Here is a 21,918-nt window from a genome sequence, read left to right as displayed (position 1 = left end):
GTCTTATTTTTTTTTTTTGAGACGGAGTTTCGCTCTTGTTGCCTAGGCTGGAGTGCAATGGGTGTGATCTAGGCTCAGTGCAGCCTCAGCTCACTGCAACCTCTGCCTCCTGGGTTCAAGCGATTCTCCTTGCCTCAGTCTCCCGAGTAGCTGACATTACAGGTGCCTGCTACCACGCCCGGCTAATTTTTTGTATTTTTAGTAGAGACGGGGTTTCATCAGGTTTGCAGGCTGGTCTCAAACCCCTAACCTCAGGTGATCCACCCGCCTCAGCCTCCCAAAATGCTGGGATTACAGGCATAAGCCACCACGCCTGGCCCCTATTTTGTTTAAAATAAGAAAATTTCCTTCCTCTTTCATCTATATAAAAAATTATTTTTGTTTATTTTCTTGAGTTATGTTTACCTTTTAAAAATGGGCAACGCTTAGGATCAAGGATTTTCGATTAGTTTTACAAAGTACCACACCCAGGAAAATTGAGCCAACAAATTTGCATGCAAAGTTTCAGGTCTCCCTACTTCTAAAAATGCATACCTCCTTAACAGCTCTCCACCTCCGACGCTTAGAGAACCGAAACCCAAACCTACAGCAGGCACACTGCCCAGTTCCCTCAGTGACACAGAAACTGAATGAAAACTTGTTAAAGCAGGAAGGGTTGCAGATGGAGGGGATACCATATTAGTTTAAGTGTACGTGGTTTACCTTGAATATTAAGCATTTCTTTAGCTAGGTGTGGAGATGCGCAGTGTCCCATGACAGTGCATAATGTCAGTGTTTCTTTTCTTTTTTTTTTTTGAGACGGAGTTTCACTCTGTCATCCAGGCTGGAGTGCAGTAGTACAATTTCAGCTCACTGCAACCTCCACTTCCCAGGTTCATATGATTCTCCTGTCTTACCCTCCTGAGTAGCTGGGCACACGCCACCACGCCCGCCTAATTTTTGTATTTTTAGTAGATACGGGGTTTCACCATATTTGTCAGGCTGGTCTCGAACTCCTGACCTCAGGTGATCCACCCACCTCGGCCTCCCAAAGTGCTCGGATTACAGGGGTGAGCCACCGCGCCTGATGTCAGTGTTTATTTTCATGGCTTCTTTTATTTCATTATGATCGAGAGTTTCACAACAAACTAAGGAATTAATTTGTATTTTTGTCAGCATTTAATCCTTTAAAAGTCAGGTAATTCTAGAAAGGGACGTGTGGGGGATGCTTTCACGTTTAGTGTTCAGACTTTGATTCCATCCGCTGTGTTCTTTGCGTCTCAACCCCATTACACATTCCGCTCCCAGCTTTAATGTTTGCAGAGAATATATAACTCTCTTCTCCTATAAGGGTGGGATGGGTGGGAACCACAGGTCTAACTGCTCCATATGTAGATCCAAACACTCCTCCCTTTCTGCAACCCACTGCCCTTCCTTAGCCTCTGTGGCATCTCCGATGTGCAATTCTGAGCTTCGACAGGATTCCATCCTCTACTTTGTAAAATCCCATACCATTCCTCTACCTGAGGCAGGAAAATAGGGTCTGGAGGGAGAGAACATAAGGACAATTCACGCTTCAGCTATAACAGGAAATATCCTCTCCATAGGGCGTTAACTTTGGTTTCCTCGTCTATAAAATGGAGAGAACAGTCATTTCTGCTTTGGAACATGCTTGTTAGGATGAGTAATGTAAATTGCCTCCTGCAGCGTCTGACACGTAGTGGGTGCTTGATAAATCTTTGTTAATAGATATGCCTTTATATTGATTCTTAGCTGTAGGAAGTATTCATTCAAATACATATTCAAATAATCTTTTAGCTATATTCCTGCTTGTATATGGATTCCTCTTGCCTTCTGTGAACTCCCTTACATCTCCAGGACTTCAATACAGGAATAAGGAGTACTCCAAAGATTTCTTGCACTTTCTGGAATTAAACGCTGTGACTTTAGCTTCCTTCCTTTGGATTTTAGGAGGCAGAGGCATGTATTGAGGTGGGTGAAGTGGGGTAGGAAGACCATTTCTGGGAAAATGGGCCAGAGTATTGATCTTTTTCATTATGACCCCTTCGCTTCATTAGAGTAAACATTTATTGAACAAACGCAAAGCTTGGCGCTTGTCACTCATGTTTTATTGGCGTTTTCCTTTTTTTAAAATTTTTTTAAGCCATCTCCTACAGGAAGGATATTAGCTCTTTCATTCTCTCAAGGGTCAGATGTAATCTTCCAACATCTGACTTTCGCGTCACCCATTTAGGAAGAGACGCGGTCCCTTTAAGGCCCTGGAAAGGGTCTAAGTGTTGGTTTCTGTGGGGAGGCCACGCCCCATCACGTGACCGCAGCCCCAGCGCGGCGGGGCCGGCGTCTCCTGGCTGCCGTCACTTCCGGTTCTCTGTCAGTCGCGAGCGAACGACCAAGAGGGTGTTCGACTGCTACAGCCGAGCGAAGCGTGAGTGCGCGGGACCCCCTACCCCTACTCCTCGGGGCCCCTACCCTCCCAGCCGGGCCGTGAGCTGCCTTCGGCCCTCCACTCCTCTCGCCAGCAATGGCCGCGGGAAATGGCGGCTCTGCCTTACCTCCCCCTTCCCCTCGGCGTCCCCGGCCCCCTTCTCCGTTTCTGACTCCACGCCTGACGCGCTGTGGGCCCTTCCGCGGTAGACTCCTGTCCCCGGGGAGCCGAGTCGAGGCGGCGGGCGCTGCGGCCCGGGGCGGTAGATTGAGGGCGGCCGGGGAGTGAGGAGTCGCGGGGAGAGGGTCGCGGCGTCCCCGGGACAATGCGGCGGCGGCCTGCCTAGGTGGGGCGCGTGCGGTTACCTACTCTTCCCCCGCCCCTCGCCCTGAGCGGGGCGCTCTGGAGACTGGGAGAGCGGATGCGGGCGGGAGGGGGCCGGGGGAAGAACGGCTGATGTGCAGGGGGAGGGAACGCTTCGAGAGAAGAAAATGGCGCTTGGTGCAAATCCCGCCCCTTCCCACGCCGTCTTCTCCGCACTTCGCCGCCTCCCACGCCCCCTCCGACCAACCTGTCTCCCCTCGCCCGAGCGGCTGCTAGCCACGGGGTTCTAGCGGCTTGCTGGGGCCCCGCGACCCCTTCCCTGGTCTTGTGCTTGTCACCTTCCTGTTATACCGAAGTCGTGTGCCCTTCAGTCCTGGTTCATTTTCACCTCGTTTTTTTCTGATCTTTCCCTCAATCAGCAAAGGCTGAAGATTTCGTTTCTCTTTTTAAAGTTGCGTTTTGTATAAATTCTACAATAGTGGTTTCAGTATCAGTTACTTGAATTACAAGCTGCTTCTCCCCCCACCCCCACATTGGAACAGGCTCATTAAGGTAAATATATATTTGTTAAAAGTTTAGAGGCTGGCTTTAGTTACCGTTACCTTTCTTCTCCAGTGGACTTCTTTGGGTTGAATACCAGGTGGTTCTTTGAAAAATTCGTAGGCCCCCAGGCAGTTTTTGATAACAGACGGTAGTTATGATCGACAGTTTCAAAGTGAAAAATTATGTTCAATTTAATTACCTTTTTAAAAAATATCTTTTTGTCGTATTAATTAGCATAAAAAACTGAACTAAATTGATTTTAGAGATGAGGTTGCAAAATGGAGCAGAAACAGGAAAAACGGATAAAACGTGGTCATGAACATTGCTTTTCTCTTCTGAATTTACCCTTGAAGACATTACCAGTTAAAATCAGATTGAGCTTTTTGAATTTAATGGCTAGGATTGGGGTGGCCCACTTCTTTTTCCTTGACCTCCTATTTTGGAACATATGCAATGTCAGTGCTAATGCAGGTTTCGTCTAGAGAGCTAGATTATTTATGATTTTTTTTTTGAGGAGGAATTTTAAGTCTTTTTTTCTTGTATTAAACAAATACAGTGTGTGATGTGTTTATTAGGCCCTTTAACGCATACAGAAATTAATTTATGCCTAGTGTTCCATTATTGGAACGCTAAGCATGTGGGAGTTATTTATGTGCTACTGCTCAAGATCATCGCCAAGGTCTGCTTGCATAAATTCAAAAAATTGCAACCTCCGGCATAAATGGGTTAATAGGACCTAATCTCTTCTGAGATGGGGAGAGCAAAAGATATTTTGATAATCAGCGTTTTATGACCTGGTGTTATAAGTGCCTTGAATAGAGGTATCCACGTATCTTGGAATTCCTTGAAATTTGGGGCTTAGGCTTACTGATAGTTTGCTTTCTGCAAACTTGCACTCAGGCACTCAGTAAACACCCACTTGTAAGCAAGGCCCTAAGTTATCTATGTCTCTGGGGGGACCTGGGAAGTTACCAGCATGGTAGGAATTTGCTGGAAGGTTTTGCACCTCACATAAATGGGTTTTGCACCTCACATAAATAGGTTCTTCAAATTTTAATTATGTTCCAGAGTAGAAAAATCCGTGTAAAATGTAATGAATTGCTGTGAATTGTGTAAGATTTTTTTTTTTTGAGATGGAGTCTTGCTTTGTTGCCCAGGCCGGAGTGCAATGATGTGACCTCGTGTCACTGCAACCTCTGCCTCCGGTGTTCAAGCGATTCTCCTGCCTCAGTCTCCCGAATTGCTGGGACTACAGGTGTGCCACCGTGCCCTGCTAATTTTTGTATTTTTAGTGGAGATAGGGTTTCACCATGTTGGCCAGGCTGGTCTCGAACTCCTGACCTCAGGTGATCCGCCTGCTTTGGCCTCCTAAAGTTTTGGGATGACAGGCGTGAACCATCATTCCCGGCCCGAATTGCGTATAATTTTGTGTACTCTTGAATTAGTACCTGTCGTTATTTTGGTGATATGGCCAAAAAGTCAAAATATGAATAAAATATTATGTAAAAATTAATTAGATGTCACATTTGCATAGTACAGCTAGTTCCCTGTTGTGTAAATGTTGGGGTCAGTTCCCCATAGTGAATAATTTTACGTTAGTTCCGATCTCATTGATGAGAAGTCTAAAGCAGTAATAGAATTACATTTCTTCTGGTTTTAATAGTAATTGTTGTCTGCTGCCTTCTTGCAGTTTACCCTACCCATAGTGTGTAATGCCATTGAAACGAAGTATAGAAAGATCCATTGGCCTGGAGAAAGGTTAGAGGTGTAGGAGTGTATGACATTTAGTTCATTGTTCTTACTGGGTTCAGCACATTGCACCCTGCATGTTATTTGCAACTTAAAAGGGTATAGATTAAAACTTGTGCTCAGTGTAACAACTCAGTACCACAAAAATGGTAGAATGAACCGTGGAACTTGTCCTTGATTTTTTTCTTTGATTGGGGGAGAGCTAAGTTGAAAGTAGTAGAGTACCTTATTAATTATTTTTGTAATGTATTTTTCTTTCAGGATGCCTAAATCAAAGGAACTTGTTTCTTCAAGCTCTTCTGGCAGTGATTCTGACAGTGAGGTTGACAAAAAGGTGACTACTACTGCACCAAGTCATTTTTGTGATACTCAACAATATTGTCCATATCCCATTCTGAAGGATAGTAGAAGGTGTATTAACATCTTAAAATGAGGATCTAGCTGGGCGCGGTGGCTCATGCCTGTTATCCTACTTCTTTGGGAGGCCGAGGTGGCAGGATTGCTTGAGGCCAAGAGTTCAAGACCAACCAGGCTAACATAGCAAGAACCTGTCTCTTTAAAAAAATAAATAAATAAATAAATAAGAATGTGAATGGGTATTTCTGGAGGTATGGTTGGTCTCTGGACCACTTGACTAGAAGTGCCTAGGATGCTTTTTGCACATTCATACTCATAGGCCCTAAATCAGACTTAACAAGTCTTCTGTTGAGCACCATTAGGAACGCTAAAGTTGCAGAACCACTGCTTTGGATCCTAGGGTCATAGAATTCTAAGTAGGCCAAAGTCACTATTTGCCGTTATTTAGAAATTTACCAGATTTTTTTTTGTAAAATGTTAATTTTTTTTTTAAAGACAGGATCTTACTCTCTTGCCGAGGCGGGAGTGTGGTGGCACCATCATGGCTCACTGCAGCCTCGACCTCCTGGTCTCAAGCAGTCCTCCCACCTCTGCCTCCAGAGTAGCTGGGACTACAGGCATCATGCCTGGTTAATTAAAAAAAAAATGTTTTTGTAGGGACCAGGTATTGCTGTGTTGCTAAGGCTGGTCTCAAACTCCTGGCCTCAGGCAATTCTTCTGCCTCAGACTCCCAAAGTGCTGGGATTACAGGTGTGAGCCATCATGAGTGGCCATAAAATGTTAATTTTGACAGTTCTCTCAGTTACTGGTGTTTATTCTGCACATAAGGTTTTCTGAATTTTAGACTTGGTACATTTTTAAGTTTGTACTAAGTTTATGCTCTGGTCCCTTCCATTTAACTAAATCAGCACCCAGTAAAGCTAACTTGAAACCCATTGACAAGATAGGCTTTTTCTGCATTAGATGACAGCTGCACCGTAATTGGTGAATTTCGCTAAATTGAGCATCTCAGTGGAGCATAACTGAGCGTCTCACTCTGCGGTCAAGTCTTCCGTGCAGAATTGTCTTTTATCTCATAGAACTTTACATATCTGAAGAGATATTTATATCCTAGAAATAGAATAAGTTGGTCGTGTTTTTCCTAATTAGTGTATATCCTTTGTAAAATAGTAAGTAATGACTAGCACTGGTAGACCTGTGGTTTCCAAAAATTTATTCAAAAGAAGCAGGCTCCCCATCTTTTTTTTTTTCCTCCTGAAGCTTAGTTAGCAATTTTAGCTAAAAGAAAAGGGGAGAGCGTATGGGAGATTGGAGAAGTTGCAACCTTAAAGTATAAATATAGAATATAACAACACATGGAAGGGTAAAATAAGGCTTCAAAGACTATACTTGAGTAAATTTCTTAATTTTAAAATTTGCACCCTATATAGTATTTGAGTATGTTGATGTAACACATGTGTATTGAGCTTTTATTTGCCAGACATGCACTATTCCACAGGGAATACTTAGAGCCTGATTTATAGAATAATTGCTTTCTGCATATTGAGCTAACTTTTTGTTTGTCCCAAATAGTTAATATTAATCTTGTAAACACTTAACCTTGTATACCACGTTTTTCATTTCATGTTTTACATGTATATAATATTTTTCCTAGCTTCATCTAATTTGGTAACATTCAATTAATTTAGTAACATTAAAATATTTATACTATTCCATCAAGAAGGAACATGACTGCCCTCTTCTGTTTGGGTTGGGTATTGTAGTGGTTTTTATGGGTTGTTAGCTCTTTTTGAGAATGCGACTTTCTAATAAGCTTTTAAAATAATGCTGTTTTTAAAACAACGTTGTGATTTTTGAAAGCTAGTCTAACACATAGCTGTCTATCTTCAATGATTTTTTTTTTTTTTTGTAATGAGGAAGTTCTTGAGTTGCTGGCTCTCAGTGCCCAGTGCAAAATAGCTCTCTAAAGATTTGCCTAATTGTAAATTCCTTTTTTTTTTATTTTTTATTTTGAGATGAAGTTTTGCTTTTGTTGCCCAGGCTGGAGTGTAATGGCGCGATCTCGGCTCACTGCAACCTTCGCGTCCCGGGTTCAAGCGATTCTCCTGCCTCAGCCTTCCGAGTAGCTGGGATTACAGGCGTGTGCCACCACGCCTGGCTAATTTTTTTTTTTTTTTTTGAGATGGAGTATCGCTCTGTTGCCCAGGCTGGATGGAGTGCAATGGCACGATCTCGGCTCACTGCAACCTCAGCCTCCTGGGTTCAAGCAGTTCTCTGCCTCAGCCTCCCTAGTAGCTGGGATTATAGGTGCCCACCACCACGCCTGGCTAACTTTTTTTGTATTTTTAGTGGAGATGGGGTTTCACCATGTGGCCAGGCTGGTCTCGAACTCCTGACCTCAAGTGATCCTCCCGCCTCGGACTCCCAAAGTGCTGGGATTACAGGTGTGAGCTACCGTGCCCGGCCCATAAATTCCTTAAGCCAGCATAAATTCCTTTTGGAATAGGCAGGACATAAATAAACATATCCTGGAAATGGAATAAGTTGGTTATATTCTTTTTAATTAGTATATCTGCTTCGTAAAATAAGTAACTGACTAGCCTTAGTAGACCTGTGGTTTCCAGGTTTATTCAGAAGTAGCAAGATCCCTCCATTTTTTTTTCTACCAAAGAAATCGTATGTGGGATCCCAAACCACAAAATAACCGTTCCTGTGGTTAATACTACTATAATGCCTGAAGTGTCTTTTGGGATCCTGAGAACAGAGTTTGAAAACATTACTAGACAGAAGGATTGGTTAGATTCATAGTTTTGTTGTTGAGTGAAACTTGCTTATGTATATATTTATGATATTTTGGATGTAGTCTTTTGATTGTTTAAATCTTAAAAAGTAATGGGATCTTTTGACACTGGGGTATGTTTTATTTTTATGTGTGTAAATTTTAACCATATTCTTTTCTAGTTAAAGAGGAAAAAGCAAGTTGCTCCAGAAAAACCTGTAAAGAAACAAAAGACAGGTGAAACTTCGAGAGCCCTGTCATCTTCTAAACAGAGCAGCAGCAGCAGAGATGATAACATGTTTCAGGTAAAGTTGGCTATTTTTTTTTTTTTTTTTTGACATGGAGTCATGCTCTGTCACCCAGGCTGGAGTGCAGTGGCGCCATCTCGGCTCACTGCAACCTCAGCCTCCTGAGTTCAAGCAGTTCTCTGCCTCAGCCTCCCGAGTAGCTAGGATTACAGGCATCCGCCACCAGGCCTGGCTAATTTTTGTATTTTTAGTAGAGATGGGGTTTCACCATCTTGGCCAGGCTGGTCTTGAACTCCTGACCTTGTGATCCACCTGCCTCAGCCTCCAAAAGTGCTGGGTTTACAGGTGTGAGCCACCATGCCTTGCCAAAGTTGGCTGTTTCTTTAGATTCAGAGGAATTATTATCTGGCTTGATCTGAAGAATGTTAAAAGTACTATGATCTGATAATTGCCTAATATGTATGTTACAATCTTCTTAACTAGGGACATTTATTAAAATAGAACAAACTAGTAAAAGTATTTTGTACGATGCTGGATTATTGTTAAAGTCTCTAAAGTCTAGTTTTGCTGTATTTAAACCAATGCAAATTTAATTGAGAACTGCACATTTTGAAAGCAACTTGGAGGAGGCAGGTCAAGTGTTGGGACAGTAAAGTATGAATAGATTATTATGGGACAGGAAGCAGCAATGTGACATGCCTAATTTTGGCCTGATGAGCAACAGAAAAGGGGAATGGGTTGAATAGATAAAGTGAAGGAAGTTCATTAGAGGGACTTGATGAAATCACCTGGAGAGGACTCGTATAGCTTCTTCTCTTGGGTTTCCTGTCTTGTTTTAGGGAGACTTGACACTGGCATCTTTGTACAAGAAGGATTTGTGAGGAAGGGATGTTGGGGAATAAGTGAATGCAGGTGAGATTGCTTAGGTAATTGTAGGCTTTAATCTGTATGTGAGGTGATAAGGGCTTAGATGGTTTTTCCTAAAGAAGAAATTATGCCGATTACAAGATACAGGTTAGGAAGAATGGACCAGAGGAATTAGGCAGTCAGTGAAGATGTGGACTTGATTGTGGATGTGATTGAAAAAAAAAATGGTGTTGCTTCTGTAGCACCTGAAGGGCTTAGTTGGGAAATGTTCATGTGGGATTATCAGCATGGTTGACTAAAGCTGCCTACTGAAGTATTAAACAGAGGAAGAACAGGAAGCAGATGAGGGGATGTCTTGGGTTATATTCAGATAGAGAATGGAAGGAAAAAGAGGATGTAGGTTAAGAGAGGGTGAAGGAAAATTAGAAGAGTGCAGTAATGGGAGCAAGAAAAGGATGAGTGTTTCCAGGAGCTATAAGTATTAGTTGAAACCAAAAAGTTGGGTGGAACAAGACTACAATTTTTTTTTTGAGACAGGGTCTCTGCTCTGTCACCCAGGCTGGAGTGCAGTGGTGTGATCTCTGCTCACTGCAACTTCCACTTCCTGGGCTCAAATGATCCTCCTGCCTCAGCCTCCTGAGTAGCTGGGACTACAGGCAATGCTCCATGACGCCTGGCAAATTTTCTTTTTTGTTGGTAGAAACAGTGTTTAGCTGTATTGCCCAGGCTGGTCTTGAACTCCTGAGCTCAAGTGATGCGCCCACCTTGGCTTCTCAAAGTGCTGGGATTACAGGCGTGAGCCACCATGACTGGCCAAGACTGTAGACATTTATATGACTAGAAAGTAAGGCTAACACATGTATATTTTGACCTGTTGATAACTTTGAAAGGTGGAGTGCCAAGATTAAGGTGAGAATGGGAAAATTTAAGTTTTTTTTTCCTATTGCTTATTTTTGCCTTGTTATACTTCTAGGTAAAAAAGATAGACAAAGTGCAGATGAACTATTTAGTTCAGAACACACATTTTAGAGATTCTGTTCTGTTAAGAGGAGTTTTGTGAAAACTAGATCTAATTTTAGGAATTTTCTCACCAGAAAAACGGAGCTTCATTTCTTAAACCCTCATCTGGAAAGATTCCTAAGATTCCTAAGCCTCCTAAGGCTGACATTGCGCCTTTTGAAAGCCTGCCTCTAGGAGGAACATAGGTCATCTTTTCTTTTTTTTTTTTTTGAGACGGAGTCTCGCTCTGTCACCAGGCTGGAGTGCAGTAGCACGAATCTCGGCTCACTGCAACCTCCGCCTCCCGGGTTCAAGAGATTCTCCTGCCTCAGTCTCCTGAGTAGCTGGGACTACAGGTATGTGCCACCACCCCCAGCCAGTTTTTGTATTTTTAGTAGAGACGGGATTTCACCTGGTTGGCCAGGATGGTCTCGATCTCTTGACCTCGCCATCTGCCTGCCTTGGCCTCCCAAAGTGCTGGGATTACAGGTGTGAGCCACGGCGCCCAGCCTAGGCCTTATTTTCAGAGTGGCTTTCACGGATCTAGTAGTGTAGGCATTATGAAATAATATGATACTTAATTTCATTGCCATTACAGCTTGATGTACATCAAACATCAATACATAAGCAGTTCTCTAAATGTATTAAAGAGTTGTACCAAAGAAAAATCAATAGACGTATCTTTTAAAGTCTGAAGTGATTGGGGCAGAATCGTGACTAGAGAGAAGATACTAAAGATGCTTACTTCCTGGTTCCTTCAGCTCTGATTTTGAAGAACTTTCTTCCATAGGGATGTAATCTACATGAGGTGACATCTGTGATAGTAAAGAGACTGGAGAATTATCTCATAATTACTTAGTACCTGTGTCTTGAAAGGTCAGAATAGTTGAGGCAGGAAACTTTAATCCATATTTTTCTTCAGAGTTAGGCACAAAGGGTCAGTAATACTGCTTTAGTTTATTTGATGATTTAAGGATACTTGATACTTTTATTTAATTTAAAATGATTATAACTGGTCATTTTAATCTGGGGCAGGAGTCCATAGAATTGTTTTTTAATTTGAGTTTTCTTTTTTGTGTTTGAAGGAATTATTCATAACTTTTATCACAGGGGTCCCTCTTGCACAGGAGGTGAGCGGTGTGTGAGTGAACATTGCAGCCTGAGCTCTGCCTCCTGTCAGATCAGCAGCGGCATTAGATTCTCATAGGAGCGCGAACCCTATTGTGAACTGCGCATGCAAGGGATCTAGGTTGTGCGTTCCTTATTCCTTATGAGAATCTAATGCCTGATGGTGGGATAATTTTTATCCTGAAACGATCACCTTTCCCCTTCCCTACCTGCTGTGGAAAAATTGTCTTCCGTGAGACTGGTCCCTGGTGCCAAAAAGGTTAGGAACCACTGCTTTATCAGATCTTCAGAGGGGACAGGGAATCAAATTCGTATAAGAATCACAGTTCTTTATGATGTATATGCTATTTTTTGCTGCTAATCTCCAGATTTTGTGGATATAAAATATATTCTGTTATCTGATTTTATTTTTTTCCAATAAAATGTGATTTCAGTGATCTTTATTTTTTCTATCTTTAAGTAATATATCCCTATACTACTATCTCATCACTTGTTTAATTTTTGCTAATAAGAATTTGTCAGTTTTACTCTTTTTTTTTTTCCCCCAAGGGAGAGGCAGCTGTTGGGCAGATTCCTTTTTAAAAAAAAAAAAAAAATGTTTTTGAGGTATAGTTTATGTCCAGTAAAACGCACACATTTAAAAGCATACCTTGATAGGCTGTGGTAAATGTACACGCCTTTGTGGCCAGACCATTTTCATCACCCCCAGGAAGTTCCTCTTGGCTTTACAGTCATTGCTCATGTCCTAGGTAATCACTGATCTTATTTCTACCACTATAGATTTATGTTGTCTCTTCTAGAACTTTGTATAAATGGATACATGCAGTCTATTTTTTGCGTCTGGCTTTTGCTCAGTATAATGTGTTGAGATTAGTTCTTGTTGCATATATCAGTAATTTTATTGCTGAGTAGTATTTTGTATGATAATACTACAACTTGTTAATCCATTCACCTTGGGTGGACATTGGGATTGTATCAAGTCTTGGGCTATTAGGAATACAACTGCTGTGAATATTCTTGTACAAGTCATTTTGTGGACATTTTTTCCCTTTTGGGTAAATACCAGATACATTTGCTGAGTCGTAGGGTAAATGTGTAACTGTATAAGACACTGTCAAACCATTTTCCATAGTAGCTGTAGCATTTTACACAGCCATCGGTACTACTTATGAGATTCCAGTTGCTCCACATCCTCGCTAGATATTGTCAGTCTTTTAAGTTTTTTTCTTTTTAGTTACATTGAATGTATAATGGTAGCTCATGGTGGTTTTACTTTCCATTTCCCTCATGTACATGTCTTAATTCATTGTACATCTTTAGTGTGTTTATTGGTTATTTTTATATCTTTTGTGAAGAGTATCTTTTGGCCACTTAAAAAAAATGCCAGGTCATTTGAGTTGTAACACTTTATATATTTTGGATATAAGTCCTTTGTCAGATGTAAGTATAATTAATATTTTTTTTAGACTTCAGGGAAACTTTAGTTTTCAAAGCAATCTAGTTCAAAAATGAGTGGAGGTTAACAGAGAAGAAAGAATATGAAACCAGAGAGAATCAAACAGACAGAATAAGGGGGGACTGGCAGTTGATCAGGGGCGTCTGTGACAGATCTTCTCTCTCTTGGAAATGAGGTCCTCACGGATTCTGGTCAGTTCATCATTTTCTTCACGTCCACAGTTCTGCTTCTTCCTCAGGCTCTCCTCGAAGGCCAAGACCCCTGTGGCTCCAACTTGAGTGAATATTTTCTTTAGGTTTCTGGTTTACCTTTTTATTTTCTGAAGCATCTTTTTAAAAAAGGCTTTAGTGTGATTGTCTATTCTATCGATTTTTCTCCTTTTTTGCTTAATGCTTATTTTCTGTCCAAGACGTATTTTGCCTACCATGGCCACAAAAATTTTTGCCAGTGTTTTTTCCTAGAAGTTTTATAGTTTTAGTTTTCACATTTAGGTCTATAATTCATGTAGAATTAATTTCTCTGTGTATGATGTAAGATAGAGATTTAGAGTCTTCCCCACCCCAAATGCAGATAGCCTGTTGTTTCAACACCATTTGTTGAAAAGAGTATTCTTATTCCTTTGAATTACCTTGGATTATACCCCCTCCCCCCAAAAAAATCAGTGAATATATCCAGTGCGTGTGTATTTTTTGACTCCATTGTGTTCCATTGACCTCTTACGTCTGTCTTTACTCCAGTACTGCATTGTCTTCCCTTACTATATTATAGTGAGTCTTGGAAAGTGCTAAGAGACACTTTGTTGAGGAAAGCCTGTTCTTTTCTCTGGAATTTGTAATTTGTGGTAAGCAGATATATAAGATTTTTGAAAAATAGTTTTCTGTGAATATTTTTAAGTTCTCAATCTGACTGTGAGTGAGGTGCATTAAAGATGTTATTTGAAGTGAACATGAAAAGGAAAAACTTGGTTGTTATTGACTGGAACTCTGGATTCGTATATTCAGAATGGTTGGTGAAGCAGTGTAGCTAGTTGCATCTGTGGATTCCTATTGGTTGTAGTTTGTACTGCAAAATATTGCTTCCTAATGATTTTTTTTTTTGGTGGTAAAAACCATAAAAGTATATTCACATTGTTGTGAAACAGATTGCCGAAACTGTTTCATCTTGCAAAACTGAACCTCTGTGGCCATTAAACAACAGTTCCCCTTCTCCCAGCCCTGGTAACCACCATTCTACTTTTTGTTCCTGTGAACTTGACATCATGTAAGTGGAATCATAAAGTATTACCTTTTTCCTTTTTATGACTGGCTTATTTCATTGACGTGGTATGTAACAGGATTTCCTTTTTTAAAAGCTAATTGATATTCCATTGTGTGTCTGTTCCACCCCCCCACCCCCATTTTGTTTATCAGTTCATCTCTGGGTGGATATTTGTGTTGTTTCCACTTCTTGGCTCTTGTGAATAATGCTGCTATGAACATGGGTGTGCAGATGTCTCTTGGAGTCTGTGCTTTCAATTTTTTGGGATATATATCCAGAAGTAGGATTGCTGGATCATATGATAGTTTAAACAGTAATTTCCTTTGGTTGCAGTTTTGATACTGAGAGTAGTACAGTTGACCCTTGAACAATGCAGGGTCAAAATGCAAGGCACCAACCCCTGTGCAGTTGAAAATCTGGTTATAACTTTTGACTTTGTCAAAACTGCTAAGTATAGCCTACTGTTGACTGGTAGCCTTAACAGTAACATAAACAGTTAACATATATTTGTATGTTATATGTATTATATTCTGTATTCTTACAATAAAGTAAGCTAGAGAAAAGAAAATATTACTAAGAAAATCATAAGGGAGAAAAATTACATTTTACTGTACTGTATGGTGTTTATCAATAACATTAGTTTACGTTGTCTGTTTATAAGATATGTCATCTGTTAATAAAATATGTCATCTGTTAGAAATTGTAGGCAACCACAGCTGCAGATTTCAGTCCGTGGTACATATCAAGCAATTCAACTTTTTTATTTTTATTTTTATTTTTATTTTTTTGCATTTTAAAATTAAAGACAGGATCTTGCTGTGTTGCCCAGATTGGATTCAAGCTCCTGGGCTCAAGTGATCCTCCGGCCTCAGCCTCCTGAGTAGCCGGGATCATAGGCATGCACCACTGCTTCTGGCAGTTTTTTTCGTGTGATGTCATGCCTTCTCTCTGCTTCTTGGGAGCACTTTCAGCATCACTAGGGGCACTTTGTGTAGGACTCATGGTGTTATTTAAAGTTTATGGTATTGCAGTAATCATGATGAAAAATAATGTGAAAACTGTGAGAGATCATTTTTTACTGCAATACGCAATTTGTTGGAGACATGAACTGCTCAGCAGAGATGATTAGCATCACATGGTGTTTTACACAAGGTGTTTTAAGCAGATATTTGTAACATTTGAGCACACTGAGATAGCAACAGGAAGTGGCTATGAAGTTAACACTAGTACACTACTGTAGTTAATTTTATGCAGTTATGAATTAATACTCCATCTTTGTTTACATTTCTCTCTACTGCTTCCCGTGTGCATAAGTTTTGATACATTTTAACTTCATATAATAGATTTGTATGTTTTGTGATAGTAAATGATAAAATAACCTCATATCTAGGTATGTTTTATGCATTCATGACATACCTAACTTTTTCTTAATGTTTTCGTTATTTCTAGGCTATGCAGTTGTTCTGTGAGTTTTTTCAAATTGTCAAGTCTGCAAAAATTTTTCCAGTATATTTATTGAAAAAAATATGCATATAAGTGGGACCTGCACAGTTCAGAGCCGTGTTGTTCAAGGGTCAGCAGTAGTCATTTTCATGATTAGATGTAGAGTGAGCATGCAGCAAGTTGTGAATATGAATACAATTGAAACAGATACCACTCTTGAAAGGAGCACCTCTTTTTATGTTTGTTTCTTTTGCAGATTGGGAAAATGAGGTACGTTAGTGTTCGCGATTTTAAAGGCAAAGTGCTAATTGATATTAGAGAATATTGGATGGATCCTGAAGGTGAGATGAAACCAGGAAGAAAAGGTGAGGTCTAATTACTTGAATTTTATTACAGTGTTAGGACTAAACTACAACTTTTCTGAGTAGCTTACTTGAAATGTTGGCAGGACACGGGGCAAGGAAGAGTCTTACTCAATTGATTCTCTATCTTCTGTAGTTATTTTGGACATGATACTTAACATTTTTTTAATGAGATGTCTTAATACAGCTTTTGGGAATAAAACCCAGAAAAGTAACACCCCTAATATCACTTCAGTTGGCTGCTAATTTACTTGAACAATTTTTAAAAAGGTTTATGCAATTCTGAAGCAGATTAGGCACTATCTGGGAACTTGTAAAATCAGGAATGGAAAATCTTGGTTTACAATGCTTCCTTTTGATTCAGCTCCTAAAAGCTATTCTTTAGGGCATTATTCTTCAAGCGGATCTCTGCTTTCCTTCCATTTGTGCTTCATCCAGTCCCAAGCCTCTTAGCACTGTAGAAACATATTTTGTATTATTCACCAAACAGCTAGAGAAGGTGAGCCAGCCTAAATTTGTATATTTGGATTGCTGCTCTAGGTTGACCCTCAGCTAAAGAAAAATGCTTCCTTATTTAGTTTTATTCTGCTTGCCTGTTAGTTTGAAAGGTACCACTTGTTTGCTTCATGCAGTTTTTTTTTTTTTTTTGGTTAAACTCAGCCTCTATATGTGTTTATATGCTTTCATATTTTCTTCAAGTCACTTCTGGATTGGTCATTTACGTACCAGAGTGGCCGATGCCATATTTCTTGTTTATTCTTTTTTTTCAATTTCATGGCCTTCCAGCAGTTTTCTGGGAATACTTTCTGCCAGTTCTTGTTTACTTCTCTGTTTATATGCGTCAGTATTGGAATGCTAGAACGTTAAAGTACAAAATATAGAAAATATAAAATTTCTGTTCATACTTTTACATCTTAAACTGGAAAGACATATCTCACATTTTTTAACCATTTATGTGTTAGGTGATATGCTAAATTCATTATTCATGTTACTTAATCATTTACAACAACTCTTTGGCGTATAGATGCCATTTTACTGGTGAGGAAACTAAGGCTTACAAGGTGATGTAGTTCTTTTTTAAGGGTCATACACTTAGTGAAAGTGAGGCTGGAATTTTAACCCTGACAGTGTGACCCTAGAGTGCAGTTACCCGGGTATACTCTCTGAGGAGTCCTGTATGAATCACGTCCTGGGAATTTTTCCAAAGTGAAATGAATGCTTCTGGAAGAACTCAGCACAATTGGCTTGAATTCCTGTGGAAATTTTGGGCAAATATTGGAACCAGCTGGAAATGTAGTAATGGGGTATCACATGCCAAATCTGGACCTGACCATTTTAGCCTGATAGTTGACGGGTATTAGTAAGATGTGTCTTCAAACCCTTATTTATTCTCACTGGTTACAATAGGTACTATGCAGGATGCACTGTGGAAAGTAAGACTGGATATGAGATTGATAATGCTCAGTAAATTGTGATGATATGTAATTAACAAATGTAAGAGATATGATTTTCAGTATTGTAGCATTGTGTCCAAGTGGCAATTTTTTTTTTTTTTTTTTTTAGATGGAGTCTTGCTCTCTTGCCCAGGCTGGAGTGCAGTGGCATGATCTTGGCTCACTGTAACTTCTGCCTCCCAGGTTCAAGCAATTCTCCTGTCTCAGCCTCTTGAGTAGCTGGGATTACAGGTGCCCACCACCATGCCCGGCTAATTTTTGTATTTTTAGTAGAGATGGGGTTGCACCATGTTGGCCAGGCTGGTCTTGAACTCCTGACCTCAAGTGATCCACCCGCCTTGGCCTCCCAAAGTGCTGGGATTTACAGGTGTGAGCCACCGCGCCCAGCCTAAAGTGGCAATTTTGATAAAACAGTATTCTAGTTGGAAGTATGAAAATCCTCAACGCTTAAATAGATTTTCACCTTTGAATTTTTAAACTTTGTTTTAGGTATTTCTTTAAATCCAGAACAATGGAGCCAGCTGAAGGAACAGATTTCTGACATTGATGATGCAGTAAGAAAACTGTAAAATTCGAGCCATATAAATAAAACCTGTACTGTTCTAGTTGTTTTAATCTGTCTTTTTACATTGGCTTTTGTTTTCTAAATGTTCTCCAAGCTGTTGTATGTTTGGATTGCAGAAGAATTTGTAAGATGAATACTTTTTTTAATGTGCATTATTAAAAATATTGAGTGAAGCTAATTGTCAACTTTATTAAGGATTACTTTGTCTGCCCACCACCTAGTGTAAAATAAAATCAAGTAATACAATCTTAACTGTTGTGGCCTTTTTTGATCATAAGAGTTGGTACTGTTTAAGGCCAAAAGTAACAGTTTTTATAGATCTTTTAGTTTCAACTCAGCTTTTACAATAAAAAGGATTTGTATTGCATTGAGTTTATAAACTTTTGGTTTGTGAACTTCATATTTGATCTTTTCTCTTCCAATCAAATGTCTAGGCTTGTTTGACTTCCACCCCCAATGGTTTTTCACTCTTTTTATTTTATTTACTTCATTTTCCTTTAATAACTTAATCTCTTCATGTTCAGTTTTTACTTCACTCTTTTTTCTTTGATTATTGTATGCTTATTTGGAAAGTCAGTGAAACTGTCAAAATGTTATCTCAATAAGATACTTACATGAGAACTACAATCACCGAATCTACTGTATTCAATATTAGCAGATCTAATTTGATAAACAACATGGCTTGTGTGAAAACTGAGCAGGTGTTTGTTTACCCATAGTGTTCTGTGTAGTTATTGCTTAGTCTGCAGAAAATAATGACTTAGATGAGATGTCTGACTTGCTTTCACTTATTAAACATGTTCACCATGGGATGATGTCTGTAACATCAGATATTGTTCAACTAGACTAGGATTTAATAAAAATTGTGAAAGCTTACTGGCCTAACATTTTATTTTATAATATTGGGTATGAATTATATGTAGCCAGAGATGTCATTAAGCTTTACTGTTATAGTAGGTAATATGGTTAGTTTGTAGGGAAAAGAGCATATGAGCACATGCTTGTGTATTTTGGCCTTTGCCCCAGTAGAACAGACCAATGGCATTCTAGACTTGATGATACTAAGTTTTAGCAGACACTAGTAAGTGGTTTGTATTTAACCATACTGATGAAGCAGACAGAGTGAGGCACAGATTTTAGTGGCTTTGTGGCAATAAATAGGGCATGGTGTGCCTTAGGAGAAGAATGTTTATAAAGGGAATTATAACTGAAATTAAAGGAGGCGGCAGTGAAGAGGAAATAATTCTCTTCTATCTAAATGATATACACATGATATTTTGAGATTTTTATAACAGCAGTGGAACACAATTCTAGGTAGAGTAGAAAAAGGAAAGTTTTAAAGACATATAAAAGATTCTTGTTGACAAATTATTTTTGGTAGCAAATCTCAAATGGTTACCTGCTATTAAGGTCTGCCATATTAGAGTTTTGCACTATTTTGCTACCAAGTTTGATTCGTACATCTAAAACATTTTGTAGTTGCTTGTCAAGGACTTAATTTGAAAATCATTTGCCAGGCCACATAGTTATCAATTTTTTTATTCTATCAGCTATTCTGTTGTATTTCTAAAACATTTTTTAGATGACTTTTTAAAGTATATTTAGCAGTAACCTTAAGAGGTTCAAATTGGTAAATCTCTTGTAATTTAGCCTTCATCAAATAATAGGTACCAGTGTATTAAAAATATGTATTTTTTTTTGCAGCCCCTTGAACCAGAGTAGGTTCAGAGAAACTCCCAAAATTTGTACTTCAGACACATCATGCTTGATTGGTAACTTCCCTCCTTTTTTGGGGAACGTGTTTGTGTCCTATTAACTTAATTGGATAGATATTTAAATATTTCTTATTTTTGGCACATGGAAAGGGTAGTTCGAGTACAGAACTTTGATTTTTGGTGTAGATGCAGGGGGAATGATGGGCAAATTTCCTAGGTTTATGTGAATTTAGGGGGTGTATGCATTTTGAAACAATCTACTAACAGATGGTGCTGAAATCTATTACCTACATGTTTTCTAGTTGTTTAGCATTGTGTTAATGAAGCCTCCATATAAGGAGTGTTTCTCTGGCACAGTTGGTAAGTTAACTGCTAACTTCATTTAAATGTGTTACTGGATATGCAGTATACTGAAATTATTAATCAGTTTGTGTATAGGAAAAGAGAACTGGGTTAAAAGAAGCAAATTAACTTGTTCTGAAAAGAAAGTATAGATTAATTTTGTTTTCTGTTTAAATTTTATCTCCTTGGTAAATATTTTTTTTTCCTGGGCAGAAAACTTGGCATTTTTAGGCATAGATACCTTACCTTACAACGCCAAAATGAATTTAATTCCAGTACTCAGGTTTTTCCCTTTAACAGACTGTATGTGTATCAGGGCTTTCTAATGGGTTTTTCCTCTTTGTTTTTAAAATGTGAGCAGCATTTGACCAATTTCCAGTGCTCTTAGCATTTTACTTAAAGAACAACCACTACAAAAGAAAATCTTTGTAATTTGATTGTCTTTTGCTTTGCTTCATTAATGCCTAAGAACTTAAGAATACTCCTACCTCATTAGCTACTCAAGATGCTGTGACGATCAAATCTATTCTACATAATGCGTTTAGAAACAAAGACTTGGGTGAAAAATGAAATAAGTATATTCTGACTTGGCTATTGAGGGGAAAATTCAGTATTAAGTGTTCCTCACAGGAGATATGTTAGCAGAATACTATAAAAGTTTGAAATTTTTAAAAAGTAAAAGTACTTAAATTTAGGTATCTCTCCTGAAATTCTTTGCAGTTCATTTTTTATGGCAGTTAATCCAGTGAAACACTCAAAAGTTTTTTTTTTTTTTAAAGTGGTGTTTTTCCAGATAAACTGTAGGGTGAATATTCACATAATCACAAATATGTAATTCTGTAATTGTGGAATGCTTGTATGCTTTGTTTTCGTACATCTTCCATGGAGATGTCTGAATATAATACTCCATCTGTGAATATTTTAAATGTTGAAATAAAAGTAAGAAATGTGCCCTTTGTGTTATCCCGGTTTCACAAACCTGAAGGTAAATGGGTAATTTGTCTGTTGAATGAGTTTTATTAATAGAATGCCTTTCTGTGTGAATGCTTTGGAATGTGGATTAGTCTTGGGTCTGTCCTTTCCATCTACCTGATCCAAATGGAAAAATGCAAACACTTAGGTGTACACAGCCTCTTTTTTTTTCTTTCTCCCTTTAAGTGCTTTGTAGTCTAATGATTCCTTCATATACTTGACTGGTGTCATGGACTCCTTTGAAGATTTCAAATTTACATTTTCATTTATGAATTCCCTATTTTGCCCCTCGTTAGTGTTTTTGTTTATATGTTGAGGCCCCATTTCAATTTCTGTTTAGGAATAGAAAGATCCATGGTATATTCACTTAACTGTAAATTTGCTTTTAGTAAAACATAATTCAGCCAGAAGAAGGAAAAAAAGAGTACTTGGAGTTCACACAATTAATCACTGACTTCATAGTTTTGTAGTATGGCTCAAAGGGAGTTAACTGGGATAGGAAGGGTATTTGCAAAGTACTAATAAACATTTAAAAAAATTATATGGAATTAGTTACTATATAACAGTTCACCTAATAGTTGTGTCCATTTTAGTAAAAGATCTTGCTACAGCCCGGTGCGGTGGCTCACACCTTTAATCCCAGCACTTTGGGAGGCCAAGGCAGATGGATCACTTGAGGTCAGGAGTTCGAGACCAGCCTGGCCGACATGGTGAAACCCCATCTCTATTAAAATACAAAAATTAGCTGGGTATGCTGGTGAGCACCTGCAATTCCAGCTACAGTGGAGGCTGAGGCAGGAGAATTACTTGCACCCAGGAGGCAGAGGTTGCAGTGAGCCGAGATTGTGCCACTGTACTCCAGCCTGGGCAACAGAGTGAGACTGTCTCAAAAACAAAACAAAACAAAAAAAACAACAAAAAAAGCTTGCTACA

General features: G+C 39.2%; 1 protein-coding gene and 1 long non-coding RNA gene across 3 annotated transcripts in view; both read left to right on the top strand.

Annotated features, from left to right (window-relative positions):
* SUB1 (SUB1 regulator of transcription) overlaps positions 1 to 20,964 on the top strand; it is a 72,310-nt gene extending 51,346 nt beyond the window's left edge. Inside the window, exons 1-5 of one of the 2 annotated variants that reach the window (XM_008971842.4) lie at positions 2,274 to 2,425; positions 5,303 to 5,375; positions 8,360 to 8,482; positions 15,832 to 15,940; positions 17,881 to 20,964. In XM_008971842.4, the coding sequence (XP_008970090.1) occupies positions 5,304 to 5,375; positions 8,360 to 8,482; positions 15,832 to 15,940; positions 17,881 to 17,960 (384 nt within the window). In that variant the 5' untranslated portion in view covers positions 2,274 to 2,425; position 5,303 and the 3' untranslated portion in view covers positions 17,961 to 20,964. Of the gene's footprint in view, positions 1 to 2,273; positions 2,426 to 5,302; positions 5,376 to 8,359; positions 8,483 to 15,831; positions 15,941 to 17,880 lie in introns of those variants that run through there. The other variant, XM_034960214.3, reaches the window with a different exon arrangement.
* LOC134730439 (uncharacterized) lies at positions 2,432 to 4,770 on the top strand. The gene is made up of 2 exons (XR_010112203.1): positions 2,432 to 2,771; positions 3,169 to 4,770. It is a non-coding gene; the product is annotated as an uncharacterized LOC134730439 (long non-coding RNA).
* Positions 20,965 to 21,918: the final 954 nt, after the last annotated feature.

Source organism: Pan paniscus, chromosome 4 (assembly GCF_029289425.2).
Source record: "Pan paniscus chromosome 4, NHGRI_mPanPan1-v2.0_pri, whole genome shotgun sequence".
Classification (NCBI taxonomy): domain Eukaryota; kingdom Metazoa; phylum Chordata; class Mammalia; order Primates; family Hominidae; genus Pan; species Pan paniscus.
This window is presented reverse-complemented; position numbering and strand designations above follow the sequence as displayed.